The sequence below is a fragment of the Triticum urartu genome, chromosome 6A, assembly GCF_056163025.1.
Source record: "Triticum urartu cultivar PI428250 chromosome 6A, HENAU_Tu73, whole genome shotgun sequence".
NCBI classification, from domain to species: domain Eukaryota; kingdom Viridiplantae; phylum Streptophyta; class Magnoliopsida; order Poales; family Poaceae; genus Triticum; species Triticum urartu.
Genome location: NC_141878.1, coordinates 427,197,362 through 427,212,856, shown reverse-complemented (window position 1 = coordinate 427,212,856; position 15,495 = coordinate 427,197,362). Strand labels below are relative to the sequence as shown.

The following is a 15,495-nucleotide window of genomic DNA, read 5'->3' as shown; positions in this document are numbered from 1 at the left end:
AATGGAGAGAGTATTAATTTAGATAATAAAAAAAAGATCAGACCAAAGATGCCACAGATCGATGATGTCTAATCCGCGTGGGAGATGCCCATGCCCTGGGCTCGCCTGACCCTGCGCAAATAGGCCACGCGTCGTCTGAGAGCTTTCCTGCTGCGCCGCGCACCGTCCGTGAGCGCACGAGTCACGATAACCCTCGAGCCGCACCGCTCCCGCGCACGCATCCAAACCAATCAGACGCGCGGCGCGGGGCCCGGCTGCAAATTTTTTACCCGTGACTTGACCCGACGCTGCGCCGCACCGCCACCCGGCGACCTGCGCCTGCCGACCCATTGGGCCGCGCGCCGCACTGCCATACCCATACCGGAGACCCAAGGTTTCGTACCGGAGAAGACCCCCTCCTTCCCCTCCCCACAAAACAAAACGACCGCCCCTACCCCCTTCTCCCGCCCTCGCCCCTCTCCCTCTCCCCTCCCCTCCTTCCCCGGCAAGACTAGGGTTTTCAGCCACCGGTCCGCCCTCACCATGTATAACGGGGGCGACCACTACGACGGGAACGGCGGCGGCGCCGCCAACGCCAACAGCCTCTTCAGCGGCGGCGGGTTCATGCCCTCGCAGACCACCAACACCCCGGAGGGCAGCGGCGGCGGCATCACCAAGGTACGTCTTCCTAGTACCCCCGCCCAATCTCCCCTTGTTTTGTTTCCGGCCCCCAAATCTGATGACGCCCTTCCCTCCCGCCCAGACTCGCGGCGCGCAGACGCTGCTCCCGCTCACCGTCAAGCAGATTATGGACGCGTCCCAGACCAACGACGACAAGTCCAGTTTCGTTGTCAATGGCACCGAGGTGTCCACGGTACGAATCCTGCCTCTTAGCCGGGTGCTTTTTAGTATTTTTTTTTGAACACCTCTTCACCCGGTGCTTAATGACATTGTAAATAATCGATTCTCCTTTTTGGGGAAAACAATCGTTTCTTTTGTTTGAGCACTGATTCGACTTGTTTTGTATGCTTACTGTGAATGGTTTCACATTGTAGTTGGCAGAGCGGATTATAGTCGGACCAACATCTTCCTGGGAAAAAAAGAACCTTCCTCCGGACTGAAACATGTCCGTTCTTAAATTATCATTACTCCCTCCGATCCATATTTGTACTCGTAGGGAGTACTATATATATAAGAGGAAACGAATCTCCTCTCGTAATTTTATTTAGCCAAGCGGATTTGAAATTTGAACATATAACACTGGCCAGGTGTATTGGTTCAACTATGCAATAGGGAAAGAAACAGTACCTTGGTTAGCGTCCATATTGCATTTGCTGAAGTTCTGTAATTTCTGTTCCTCTCCTAACCACACCCACCATCTGTACTGGGGGCCTAAATGGCCTACACCAATGGGACTGCTTGCTACCAGCGTTCCCAGAGTCATGAGTTGATGTCCGTTTGATGGAAGGGATGCCGGAGGCTCTTGCGGCCTCCCTTCCACTTGTCACATATACTCCCTCTGTTCACTATTATAATATGTTTTCGGTATTTCAAGATGGACTACATACTCAATGTAATGAGTGAACAAACACACTAAGGCCTCTTTTGGTTCATAGGATAGGATTATCATAGGAATAGGAATCTTGTAGGAAATGAGATGACATGTATCTCAAATCCTATGAGTAGGAATAGGAAACAAGATGTCATTTGGTTGACACCAAAGGAATTTTTCCATTGAGTCTAGGCTCTTTTTTATTTTCCTATGAAATGTGGAGGATAGGAACCAATCCTATGTAGGAATAGGAATCCATTCCTATGAACCAAAGGGCTCTAAAGGAAAAAATCCTATAAGAATCCTATCCTCTAGAATTCCTATGAAATTCCTCTAAACCAAAGGAGGCCTAAACCGTGTCTACATACTCCCTCCGTTTTTATTTACTCTGCATATTAGGTTTGACTGAAGTCAAACTTTGTAAAGTTTGACCAAGTTTATAGAAAAATATATGAAGATTTACCATAACAAATCTATATGATGTGAAAGTACATTCAATAACGAATCTAATTGTATTGATTTGTTATTGTATATGTTAATATTTTTGTTTATAAACTTTGTCAAAGTTTGCAAAGCTTGACTTTGACCAAAGCTAATATGCGGACTAAATAAAAACAGAGGGAGTACATCTAATTTAGAAAAAAAGTTAGAACATCTTATAATAGTAAACGGAGGGAGTACTTCCTAAGCATACACATGGCTAGTGAGCCACTGAGGCATCCCGGTTAACCATACACATGTCCCAAATTGCTAGTAAAACACTCCTGATTCAGCCATTTAATCAGGTTGGGGCTGGCTGCAGTGCAAGTGCAAGGATTGTGCAGTCATGTACTGACGTGAAGGTATTCCGAACCTTGTGGTTTTGTGAAATGGACGCAGTTTAGAGGGCTCAATGGCAACTGACCTTTGGCTGTCTGTGTAGTGTGGTTTTGAAATGGTTTTTCTTTGAACACTTTGCTTCCTATCGAGATCGACAGAGATCAGCTCGCTGTTTATCTAATTGTTTTATTGCCCTGGATTGCAGGTTAGGCTTGTAGGACGCATGATGAATAAGGCAGAGCGGATCACAGATGTACGATTCATTCTTGATGATGGTACAGGCAGGATAGAAGTGAATCGCTGGTGAGATGTTATGTATTGATTTGGTTTGTCTACAGTCGACCAAATTTTGGAGTGTCACCTATATACGCTGTCCCTTATTTTATTTTTCCAGGGCAAATGAGACATCGGACAATACAGAAATGGGTTTAGTCAAGTAAGGACTAAAACTAATTGTCATATGATGGGAAATTGGTTTCCCATGCAATAAACTTTACATCTTCGTCTTCTTTTGTTTACAAGGGATGGTGACTATGTTATTGTCAATGGTGGACTGAAAGCCTTTCAAGGGAAGCGTCACATTGTTGCTTATTCCGTGCGGTGAGCACTCTGATCCTCCTTGTATGATATTAGAATGTGAGCTTTCAATAATTTATTTCGTTAGTTAGGCTGTGCTTGGCATTGTGATGAATTATAAAAATGTTGTTTGTCCAACAGTTTTTGCCTCTTTTATTGTTGGGTAACCACCCTTTTCCTGCCTTTATGGATACATTTTCCCACTGCAGATTATTAAATAGTGAATGTTTCTTTCTAAGTTGACTGAGAAACTCGTATTGCTAAGTCGATTGAGAAACTCATATTTCTAAGTCGCAACCACAACCCTTAATCCTTTATCCAATGGACACATTTTAGAAGTATGCAATGCCAGTTGCACACTTCTACACATGAAGTTCCACAAGAAGTTCTGTGCGACTCTAGGTCTCACGATGTGCAATTTGATCAGCTTATAAATGATATTTTACGGGTCACCTTACAAATGGCCAAACTGTATGAAGTTCAGTGTTGCGCAGTTCAGCTGCTGCAAACTGAGCCTTAGTATTTTAGTGAAGTTTGCTGTATAAAGATTTGCTCTCTATTGAATCATGTCACTATAAAGGTGATTTGTATTTGTGCAGCTTTTCCATGCGCAGAAGTAGTAGAACAATTTAAATGGCTGGTGTTAGGGACAACAGTCCCTCTGTTACGAATCATAAATATCTAAATGTTGTAGTACACATGCACACGTATGTGATTACCGTACTTCTGAGTTCTGACCAACATACTGATATGGTGCTGTTAATATTGTTTTAGTGTCGACTGTTTCTCATCCAAATGCGTTGATATATAAGACTGAAAGTGTTTTGCTGTATGATGCATGTAAAAGCAGTTAAGATTTTCTGTGGTGGAATGTTGTCTAACCTATGAGAATATTTTCTATACCCATTTGACATTGTTCAGCTACATTTTAATACTACTTTATATGAATTCTTTGTCAGGCTTGTAACCAACTACAATGATATAACACATCACTTTCTGTACTGCATTTATGTGCATTTGGATCTTGCCAAGGCTAAGGTACTGTCATCCAAGCCTTTCTTTCTAGTAGGATTTTATTTTGTACAAACTAACAGTATCTATGATTTCTGAAGATGCTTTCATTTCTTTGGATCTCTTATTGTTGGTAGAAATCTGCGACGCAGCCCCAAGTAACTGCTAATGCATCAACATGGAACCAAGCTCCACCCCCTAATAATCAGGTAATTTGAGGAAGTATATCATCATTTTACTAGAATCCACTGAATTGCTGTCGAACATTTTTTTCTCCTCCTTACTCAGGCCCCAACACTATCTGCATCTGGGAATGCTGGTGGGCAAGAGTTAACTGATATGGTCATGAATGTTTTTCATGACCCAGTGCTTGTGTAAGTTAACTGTGCTGCAGTGTCATGTTATGTTAGCGCTTGTGTGTTCCTTTCCATATAATTTGTACCACCTGTGTCCCCTCCGGCCCTCCCCTTCCAGGCCTCCATGGTCATGCTGATGGGAAATATATAAGCTTTTCTGCTGTATATATGCCTCAATATTGTTAGGTATTCTCTCATTTATAGAGTGGAGAACACTGACTGCATCGTGTTCCTGCAGAAACCTGGACCATGGAGTTAGTATCGCACAGGTTGCAAGCCGTCTTAACATATCAGATGCAGTTGCCAGGTATCATCACCCTTTACCCCGGCCCCTCTGAAATACTGTACATTTGACTTTCTAATAATCCTGATTTTTTTCACAGGTCGACTGTTGCACATCTTATTGATCTTGGCAACCTCTATCCAACTATCGATGACAACCATTACAAGTCTACACTGAATGGTTGATATGGCTATGTCCACGCATGCAAGCGTTAGGCTCCCCTGGAGCTATCGAAATAATATAAGCACTCTTGCAAGAGTTGTTTTTGCAGAGTGGCTTGCTGGTCCTCTAGACAGTCGCAAGGAGAGCAACTTAACGGCTAGGTTAAGTTGCATATCTAAGTACTTGCGCCTTATGTGTAATGGATATGAGTAGGTTAGATCTCTAGGTGCTTTGTGTTTGCTACTGCAGTACCTCCAGAACATCCATGCCTGTGTGACCTGCAATTAGTTTCGACTTGTTTGTGGTTATGACCTTGGTGTATGCACTCTGCCCTGCATATTGTTTCTGGATTCAGTTAATGTTTGCCCTAAAAATGCATATCATGCATCTGATTCCAAATGCTCGGTGCACCTCAAAAGAATGCAATATCAAAAAGGAGAGAAGGTTTTTGGCACCAGATTATTTTTGCTGTAGCAGATGATGTAAAACTGCTGCCAAAATACGACTGGGGGAGGCTGGGAAGCTGATCTAAGGAGCTTGGCGGGGACGGTGGCGGGCAAGTTCAGTGATAGTGGCAGGAGCTTAGGGATGGCGAGGTATGGGTGGCCGTGTTGCGAGCTCGGTGGGGACGGGTGGCCGTGGCGAACAGCACCGAAGGGTGTGATGGTCCGGCCGGCGTCGACGGGACATGGCGGCTATTTTGCGAGCTCGACGGGGTCAGGGGGCAGCTGGTCACTGAGGGATGAGGTAATATATTTATGTTGGTAGACAAGTGGGATTTATATGGTATAGAAGCTTGTGTGTGTATGGATGGTTTGATGCTCACGTGAAATAATGAGTGCAGTTCTACGCACGACGAACTAATAAGTGCAGTTCCAACGCACGACTTCAGTTGACAAAAACAAAGAAGATAGCGCTAGCACCCGCATGATAGAGCGGCGGGGTTCATGGTGGCCGGCGGAGTGAAAAGAGTTCGAAATATGCAGCATTGGAGCTAAAATTTGGGGATCATAGGGCTGGAGCTGGTGTTTTGGGTAAAAATGCACTAAACCGTGGGCAAGGCCGCAGTTTTCATATCTGTTGGAGATGCTCTTACGATCCAGATCGAACAATGTTACGGAGGAACATGTCACAACTCACAGCCGCCACAGTTACACAAGACAGACAAAATGTGAAATGCTGCTAGACCTAATACTATGTCGTTCTGCCTCTAAAGTTTTTCCTCTTCCTTTTTTACATTGTGAAGGAACAGCTACAACCGTTTCAGAAATTTGATTCGTAGGGATAATTCTCCCTTGCATGGACCCAAGTTCTGGCTTTTCTACAAAACAAGTGGCCTGGGAAGTGGCTGTAATTACATGCTGATGCTGATGCGTGGCCGTGGCTTGCCGTTGTCCCTTGTCCTCCGTAGAAGACCAGGACTGACCATGACTAGCCACCAAGGAATTTGTCCACTTTGACGTTGTCTCCTCTTGTCAAGAACTTCATGCAAATGGGAGGATTCACCTTGGCAAGGGCAAGAATGGACTGAGGCAGGGTCCAGATCCCATCCCCGCAAATCAGCCCTGAAGCGACAGCAGGTCCGTAGGCATCTGCTTTTGCCTTGTTCATCTTCTCCCAAACAAAGAGTATGAAGCTGCCCAGGAACATGTCGATCGCAAAGTATGATCCTATGTAGAAAGGTATGGCCATTGCCATAGGGAGCGGGATGAACCTCGAAAACTTGTGCGGTGTCAAGTCTCTTATCAGGTTGATGACAATAGCTGCAGCAAAGAAGATGTAGCAGAGAGTCAGGCAGTTCTCCGGAAGCGTGTTGAAGCCATCCACACCCAATATCGCCATGTTTCGGTACACAATGGCATAAGGCGCTGGGTATTCGCTGCCGCTTATGCCGATGTCGCTGAAGGCCTTGTAGAACAGCCAGAAGACACAGGGCGAAATGACACAGCCCATTGATGTGCCTATCACCTGGCTGATAAACATGGACTTTGGTGACGCCAAAGTCAAGTAACCAGTCTTGAAGTCTTGCATCAGGTCAGAGGCAGTTGACACGATGCTCATCATCACACCACACGCGGCAAGTCCTACAAGCACACCGCCATTGGCAAGGCCAGCCCATGCACCGAAGACGAAGATAGCAAGCTTGCCATAGGTGGAGGCAAGGGACCAATCAGTGAGCCCACTTCCGTAGGCATTGCAGAAGGCCAGCACAGGTGCTACCACATAGGCAACTAAAATGTAGTACCACTTGAGCTGCGGGAAGATCTGAGGAAGAGTGCCGATAGATATAGAAGCAACTACGGCATAGCCTCCATATGCAACTGCCATGGGGATTTGATCTTTCAGGAATAGTTCAGTGCGACGCTCATCATCAAAGGACATAGCTTCAGCGGTGGGGCTGCCATTGTCTGAAACAGGAAGCATGGCTTTTGAATTTTTATGAACCATTGATATGAAGCCAGCAATTGTGCGGATAAGCACCTTGACAAAGTTATACAATCCATCCCCAAGAATCAAAGCAATGGATATAAAGACCTGTAATGGTAAAGCAACCAGCAATCAAAAATCTTGGTCGCAAAACTGTTGGTTTTTTCAGACAACATTGCTGGATTTTAGCTTAGACAAAACTGAAGACAGTGGCAAGATCAGAGTGCTTACCCTGTAAGCCTGCAGCCCATGAAGACTAGATTCTGGGAGAGAAGCAGGGTACCAACTCCCCTTTTTCTTGCCAATGAGGGGCCACATTATACCCCACGAGATGATACCTCCTAGCATAACAGACACATTCACGATGTGTGGGCAGATCATGCCAACCCCAATATATGTAGGAGAGAAATCAAAGTAAAACCTGGAAGACAATAAGTTAGGTTCAGTATAGGAGACTGCCTTGGAACTACGGTAAGCAAATGTTCAGACACTAGACATTATCTTGCAGCAGGTACATAAGCATAAATAATTTCCACCATGATATAGAAGAAAAACATAGTGTAGCAAGATATAGACGTTTCTGTAGATATATTAGTTAAGTTGTTCCCAGATATTGGACAAATCATAATCAATGCTGTCAGCAGAACCAAGATAATGCCATTACTGACCTATTCTTGTAAGCTTCAAGGCCTAATGTTGGGAAGTTCTTGAAACCGCAGTCATCGCCACCACTGAAGAACCATTGGAAAAAGCCCCAGAAAAAGCTCACCATAAAGTACCTGCCCAGTATCTTCACTTGCTTCCTGAAATAAGATGGTCACTGCTGTCAGCAAAGTTTTTTGGCACTTGTATAAGCAGTAGAGAACAGAACTGTATCAACATACTTTGCAAGCTTGGCGCCCTCAGGTGTGTGAAAACCATTGATGAGATAAGCAGTTGCTGTGCCACTTGGATAGGTCAACTTGTAGTCGACAATCATGATCTGGAAGCGCAACTCAGCTGATGAGAACAAAGTTTGCTTGTATACAGTTATTTAGTAAGAACAAAGGGAGAAACATGTTGAAGGTCTTACTTTTCTCATGGGCACAAGTGCAAAAATCCCAATAAAGCTGACGAGGAAAAGAAAGCCTATCATCCATCCAAGGTGAGGTTCCTTGATGTTCCAAGGATCATTAGCCTCCGTTGCTTGCTTAGCTATTGTGTCACTCATTCCGAATAGATAACTGCCAAACCCACCTGAACCAATCGTAACAAATAAGCATATCAACATGTCAATTAGCCAAATTTATTTGTTCGTGCAAAATGACATACTAGCGAGTACAGTTTCACAAGGCAGGCAGATCGATCAGCAAAGGTAAAAAGGGTTATGTGCTGTGTGCTATCCACAAGTACAGAAATTAATCAAGCAGTTGATTTCATGCATCGAATGATGCCCTCATCCTATGATCACATATTTTTGCGAATCATCCCATGACCAATTCGAAACATAGATAATCAGTTAATCATTGCTCACCATCCTGGAAATTCCTGCTGGTGCAGTTGCAAGAGAAACAGGAACATATGCAAAAAAAATGTAAGGCTGCTGATAAGAATTTCCACATAGACCAACTTATAAACAAAGGACATTTGCTGTCAATTTTCAAATCAGCGACGTATGTGCACTGTTGCGGCGCTCTCTGTATGACATCAGTGACTATCACATGAAAGTATTCCCATATAAGCTTGAACGTACATGTAACATGGTTCCAAAATAAACCCACAGACCATACTAGTTGTTTATGTTCATGTGGACTCAATGCTTCACATGCATGCGTCATGTCTATCATAGATAAATAAATACTAGAAAACAATGAGCCGTGCATCTATCTATTTTAAGGTGAGAAGTCAAAGCAAGCACGCTCCACCATTTTCAGCTTGTCCTCAACACTAGCTGTAATTTGCCTCTCCATCCTTATCACCAGCGCCAAAACTTCAAAAGATGTTGTTGACCATTGCACCTAGTTCCTTCACTCATTCACCTATAATGAACCAACCAAAAATGGTCCCTAATTTCGTGATACTTCACAATTCAGTCAGGTGCACGCAAGGACCGTCGTCTCCAACAGCTATTTCGGAAGATTAGGAGAACAAAAGGCACACTGCAGTCCACCTAACACACCTATCAAACCACAAGTCCGAATCCAAGAAGTTTCTTGTGTTGTGCTTTCCCTATCGTTGCTCTCATCATAAACCCACTTTGGAGGATTTGAATGCGACTGGTTCGTATTTTTCCTTTGGGGGCAAAAGAAACAACGGATTCCCTGATGCCCCAAGCCACCAACCCACTAGTGCAAAAACGCTATGCCCACCTCTAGCTCCTGAGCCCAGATCTGCATCGTGCTCCTCCTTATCCCCCATAGCCCAGATTACGACGAATCCCAAAGCTATCGACATACACGCACGAAGGAAATGGATTCGTCTACTGGTCAATTTATGTCAGATAAACTTTTCATACGAAGGTAAGAGCACGAAATTGAGGCGTTGAAGCAAAGCCGACGCTGAAACTTGACATTCGCAAAACCCAATGTTCCTAGTAGCACGCTTCAATTGTACTAATTGTAACTGTAACCGAGCGTAGTGGAAGGTTGGGGGAGGTTACCGACCGCTGAAGGCGATGCCGTAGGCGGAGACGACGCATGTCTGGATGACGGTGTTCTCCTGGCGGGTGAAGGGGTGGCCGACGAGGCCCATCCGCTCGAAGGCGTTGGTCCAGAGGCGGACGAAGAAGAAGCCGAGCAGCCCCGCGGAGACGTTGAGCGAGGGGATGATCCCCGTGGTGAGGTTGAGCTTCATGACGATGACGCTGAACATGACGGCGAGCAGCGCGCTGACGACCAAGGCCCGGACCGTGAGCTGCTCCCTCCACGACGGCACCGCCTTGTCCGCGAACACCTGCTCCACCGAGGCGTCCTCGGGGCTGGCGCCGCCATTGGCGGCCTCCCCCGCGCCCTTGCCCGCGTGGCCGTGGCGGTGGCGGAGCGCGGTCCCCGCCGCCTCCGCCACCTCGTCGTCCCCGGTGGCGCCGTGGGCGGTGGTGCGCGTGGCCATTGGCTTGGCCGCTCGGACTCGCGGTCGTGGTGGTGCTTGCTTCGTTGGAGTGGTGGTGGGGGGGGGGGGGGGGGGGGGGGGGGCGCGATGGCTACGGCCCGGCCCCGGCGTCAGGCGTGAGCTGTCTGCGCTGCGCTGTGCCGGGCAATATTTATTGGGGGTGTGGCCCGTGCGGCAGCGGGTGCTGTGCCGTGGGGGGTGGCGTCCCCCGAGGCGCTTGGCGACCGTCGCGATGGGATCGGACGGCGCAGGATTGCTGGTGGCCGGGTAGTATATTTGATTTGATTTGATTTGTCGTCTCCACGATGCATGGGCCGGCCGAACCGCACGCACCGTTTCTTATCGAACTCGTTCCTTCCACGGTATGGCGTGCTCCTGCCACAGCGACGCCATCCCGAATCAAATCAATTCAAACGATATAATAGCAGATTGTAATCTCTCTCTCTCTCTCTTAATCCATAGAGGTAGAGGAACGATCTAGTACTATTACATTTGCGGTTTCTTATGTTAGCTGGTGATGTTGTGATGTACTTGATCCCAGCTCTCGTTAATTAGTTAGTTGATTATTAGTGGAGATATGAGCTCAGCATATACTAGGCATTATGCCGCGTTCACGTACGTCTTGGGAGAACTATGCCGTGTTCACGCTGAGGTCTGTGTGCTATGTTCGTGGCCGTATCATTTGCGCGTGTAACGTTCGTACGCAGTCTCTTTTCTTCATTTGCTCTCGCCGTCAATCATTGCGAGGCAGAACCAGCCGTAGCCTCCTTGGTTATCTCGTCGAGCCATCTGGAGACAGGAAGCACCGCGACGTAACGCAACATGGTGTTTGAAATGATTTTTGTGATGCCCGCGAAATGGAGCGCATCTCGAAAAACTATCGTTTGCATCTCCCGAGTGGATCAGCCGTTCCCGTTATGGACCAGGGACCAACCGTTTTTCGCCCAGGCTCGTCGTCGTTGCCTCCCATCTCGGAGCTTGATACGGCAGGATCACGCCACTCGTTGATTTGTGTGGCTGGGCACGCCGCGCATTGTGCCGCGTATATCTTGGGAGACTATGCCGTGTTATTGCACCAACGGGCAGCCCGCAAATTTTCTCATGCATTCATGCGTGGACAGGGAATCAGTCCGCAGACACAAAAGCCGTCATCCAACGCTGGCCGCATACATTTTCATTTTTTTTAACAAACTGGATGAAGTTCATGCAAACTTGGCCGGATTTCATATAAACAGGATGAAAATGGTTATATTTTGGACATATTTAAACTAAAAGGGTAAAAATATGTGCATGTACAGTCGTGCGGAGCTCCACTGGCACGGCACAGATACACTACACTAGTCTACGTCCGTCCGCGGCAGATCCCTTTCTCTTTCCCATGTCCGGCAGCCCGCTAACCAGACTGCCGAAGTCCCGGAGGCATCTTCTTCCGCCGTATCTTTCCTATGTCCAGCTACATCGTTCATCAGAGTGGCGAAAGAGGGTGCTTCAACCGAAGGGGAAGGTGCTTCCGTGGAGCCCACACGGCGCGCCCATGATGGTCTGAGATAAAGACCAGACAGGTGACCCGTACAAGCCGACGATACGTCGACGGTGGCCTTCATGGGATAAAAGCGGCGGCGGCCTACCGTGTTCCACTTCTTCTCATTGATGACGGCGGGCACAGGCATGCTGGTCGACATCCCCGCAACCGGCTTCTTTCTTTGCGTGCATGGCACGGGTACGCGCGCGTTGACGGCGGGTGGCGCGGTTGCAGGCACTGGAGGTGACGATGCCCGTGCTGGCGTGCTCCCCGTCGTGCCGGGATGGAGCAACTCGTCACTCCTCCATGAGCCGGCTTCGAGCGGCGAGTTGCTAAACCACGCGCTGGCTTCGGGCGGCAACTTGCTCCGTCGGGCTAGGCGAGAGAGGTAGAGCAGCGAGCTGCCTCGCTCGTATCCGCTGGGCTCGGCAGGCCACCCAGCTGGCTTTCATGCCGGAGAACTGTTTTTCCTGCCCGTTTCTGAAAGGACGTGTGGTCGGAGTAGGTTTCTCAGTTTCCACGCGGGTTTAATGGAGGCGTTTGAATGCGGCGAGGAGGCATGTTCAGCCAGGCGTGCAGCGGGTGGCGCCCTCGGCTCACACGTCGCTTCAATGGCAGAGGCAGTGAGAGGTCGCGTCCGCCCTGAGCTGCCTTAAATGTGGAGCGAGGCGCTCTACACTGGCATGAATGCGGGCAGCTAGCGCCGGGTGGGAACGCGCACGGGCGAGGGAGGAGTGATTTTGATGGGCCAGGGCGGTCAGAAGCGGGCGTGACAGCGGTCCGGACTCCCGCAAAGCCCCCCCATGTTTATTTGCGGTTTGCGGGAGAAAACGCATCCGGGCCGCGCCGCGGGCCGATAAAGGACCGCATTGGATGACTTCCGTGGTCCGAACGGTTGCGGGAGGTTTGCGGGTCGGCGTTGGAGATGCGCCCGCAAAGTCCATGAACATGGGGCTAGTCCGCGGACACGAATGTAGGAGCCAGTCATTCAACGATGTCTGCATACATTTAAAACACCATTTCAACAAATGGATGAAATTCGTGCAAATATGACAGATTTTCATATAAACCGGACGAGATTCAGCAAACACACCAGATTTTCATTACATTTTGAACATTTAGAACCAAAAAAATCCCAACCCTAAACCTATCCTATGGCGGCGACCGGTTGTCATCCACTTCCTTTCTATTCCACGTCGGCGACCACCTCCTCCATCTCCCGTCTCCATGAACTGCGGCGGTAAGACCCGTGAGTGAAGCTGTGGTCTCTGGCGAGAAAGAGTAGAACACAGGAGACAGACTAGCCCACATGAGACACAAGGACCTCCCCCTCTTGCCCTATTCTTCCTCGGAGGAGTCCGCGACCTGTCCATCGTCGGTGGACGTGAGGTCCAAGGTCAAAATGGTGGCGATGGCATTGTCGTCGTCCAACCGGGCCGCCCGATAGTTTGTGAAGGAAATATGCCCTAGAGGCAATAATAAAGTTGTTATTTTATATTTCCTTATTCATGATAAATGTTTATTATTCATGCTAGAATTGTATTGATCGAAAACCTTAATAGATGTGTGAATACATAGACTAACACTGTGTCCCTAGTGAGCCTCTACTTGACTAGCTCGTTAATCAAATATGGTTAATGTTTTCTAACCATGGACATGAGTTGTCATTTGATAACGGGATCACATCATTAGGAGAATGATGTGATGGAAATGACCCATCCGTTAGCTTAGCATATTGATCGTTCAGTTTTATTGCTTTTGCTTTCTTCATGTCAAATACATATTCCTTCGACTATGAGATTATGCAACTCCTGGATACCGGAGGAATACCGTGTGTGCTATCAAACGTCACAACGTAACTCGGTGATTATAAAGATGCTCTACAGGTATCTCCGAAGGTGTTTGTTGGGTTGGCATAGATCGAGATTAGGATTTGTCACTCCGAGTATCGGAGAGGTATCTCTGGGCCCTTCGGTAATGCACATCACAAGAAGCCTTGCAAGTAAAGTGACTAAGGAGTTAGATGCGGGATGATGTATTACGGAACGAGTAAAGAGACTTGCCGGGTAACGAGATTGAACTAGGTATGTAGATACTGACGATCGAATCTCGGGCAAGTAACATACCGGTGACAAAGTGGAATAACGTATGTTGTCATAACAGTTCGACCGTTAAAGGTCTCCGTAGAATATGTAGGAGCCAATATGAACATCCAGGTTCCGCTATTGGTTATTGACCGGAGAGGTGTCTCGGTCATGTCTACATAGTTCTCGAACCTGTAGGGTTGATACGTCTCCAACGTATCTACAATTTTTGATTGTTCCATGCTATTATATTATATTATCCATCTTGGATGTTTTATATGCATTTATATGATATTTTATATGAATTTTGTGACTAACCTATTAACCTAGACCCAGTGCCAGTTTTTGTTTTTTCCTAGTTTTTGAGTTTTACAGAAAAGGAATATCAAACGGAGTCCAAACGAGTTGAAAATTTATGGTGATTTTTATGGACTAGAAGAAGCCCCCGAAGCAAAAGAGTTGGGCCAGAAGAGTCCCGAGCCAACCACAAGGGTGGAGGGCGCGCCCTACCCCCCGGGAGGGTGCTCCACCCTTGTCGTTGACTCGTGGACTCCCCTGACTTGTTTCCGACACCAAAAATTCCTATAAATATAGAAACCCCCAGAAATAAACCTAGATCGGGAGTTCTGCCGCAGCAAGCCTCTGTAGCCACGAAAAACTAATCGGGAGCCCGTTCCGGCACCCTGCCGGAGGAGGAAACCGTCACTGGAGGCCATCTTCATCATCACAGTGCTCTCCATGACGAGGAGGGAGTAGTTCATTCTCGGGGCTGAGGGTGTGCTCCCCCTCTATCTTCTTGTGATGAGTTGAGTTTTACCTTTGAGGTTTCACTATTATCGGATTGAATACTATTATGGATTTGAGAACACTTGATGTATGTCCTGCGTGGGATACCCGTGGTGACAATGGGGTATTCTATTGATTCACTTGATGTATGTTTTGGCACTCAACTCACGGATTCCCGAGGTGACATTGGGGTAATCTATGCATAGGGGTTGATGCGCGTTTTCGTCCTTGTTTCTCCGGTAGGAATCATGGGGCACTCTTTGAGGTTCTTTATGTTGGATTGAATATTATGAATCTAAAGTTGTTTAATGTATATCGTATAATTGACCCATGGATACTTGTGGTGACATTAGGGTTGATTGATGTGTATCAATGGATTGATCAGAAAGAATAACTTTGAGGTGGTTTCGTACCCTACAAGCAATTTCATCTTATGTTCTCCGTGATAGGAACTTTGGAGTGACTGTTGTCGCACGCTGAGGGATTGCCATATGATCTAATTATTTTATCATTGTTGAGAGAACTTGCACTAGTGAAAGTATGAACCCTAGGCCTTGTTTCTAAGCATTGCAATACCGTTTTCGCTCACTTTTGTTACTGGTTACCTTGCTGTTTTTATATTTTCAGATTACAAAAACCTATATCTACCATCCATATTGCACTTGTATCACCATTTCTTCACCGAACTAGTGCACCTATACAATTTACCATTGTATTGGGTGTGTTCGGAACACAAGAGACTCTTTGTTATTTGGTTGCAGAGTTGTTTGAGAGAGACCATCTTCGTCCTACGCCTCCCACGGATTGATAAACCTTAGGTCATCCACTTGAGGGAAATTTGCTACTGCCCT

The 15,495-nt window shown here is 47.0% G+C and overlaps 2 protein-coding genes across 4 annotated transcripts; one reads left to right on the top strand and one right to left on the bottom strand.

The window, feature by feature from the left end:
* Window positions 1-356: 356 nt before the first annotated feature.
* Window positions 357-5,046, top strand: LOC125513772 (replication protein A 32 kDa subunit B). 3 transcript variants are annotated; one of them, XM_087528200.1, is made up of 11 exons: window positions 376-657; window positions 743-853; window positions 2,317-2,373; window positions 2,556-2,653; window positions 2,745-2,786; window positions 2,873-2,950; window positions 3,886-3,964; window positions 4,075-4,146; window positions 4,226-4,311; window positions 4,532-4,600; window positions 4,677-5,046. In XM_087528200.1, exons 1-11 carry the CDS (start codon window positions 523-525, stop codon window positions 4,759-4,761), a joined length of 912 nt encoding a protein of 303 aa, XP_087384326.1. In that variant the 5' UTR covers window positions 376-522; the 3' UTR covers window positions 4,762-5,046. The 3 variants fall into 3 exon arrangements, with proteins under 3 accessions (XP_087384327.1, XP_087384326.1, XP_048534913.2); XM_087528201.1 differs by lacking the exon at window positions 4,226-4,311 and having other exon boundaries at window positions 357-657; XM_048678956.2 differs by lacking the exon at window positions 2,317-2,373 and having other exon boundaries at window positions 387-657.
* A 784-nt stretch (window positions 5,047-5,830) lies between these two features.
* On the bottom strand, window positions 5,831-10,313 carry LOC125513771 (putative metal-nicotianamine transporter YSL14). The gene is made up of 6 exons (XM_048678955.2): window positions 9,808-10,313; window positions 8,238-8,401; window positions 8,050-8,147; window positions 7,834-7,968; window positions 7,397-7,586; window positions 5,831-7,273 (listed from the first exon to the last, which is right to left on the bottom strand). The coding sequence occupies exons 1-6, from the start codon at window positions 10,250-10,252 to the stop codon at window positions 6,170-6,172; spliced, it is 2,136 nt and encodes a 711-aa protein (XP_048534912.2). The 5' UTR covers window positions 10,253-10,313; the 3' UTR covers window positions 5,831-6,169.
* Between the last annotated feature and the right edge of the window lie 5,182 nt (window positions 10,314-15,495).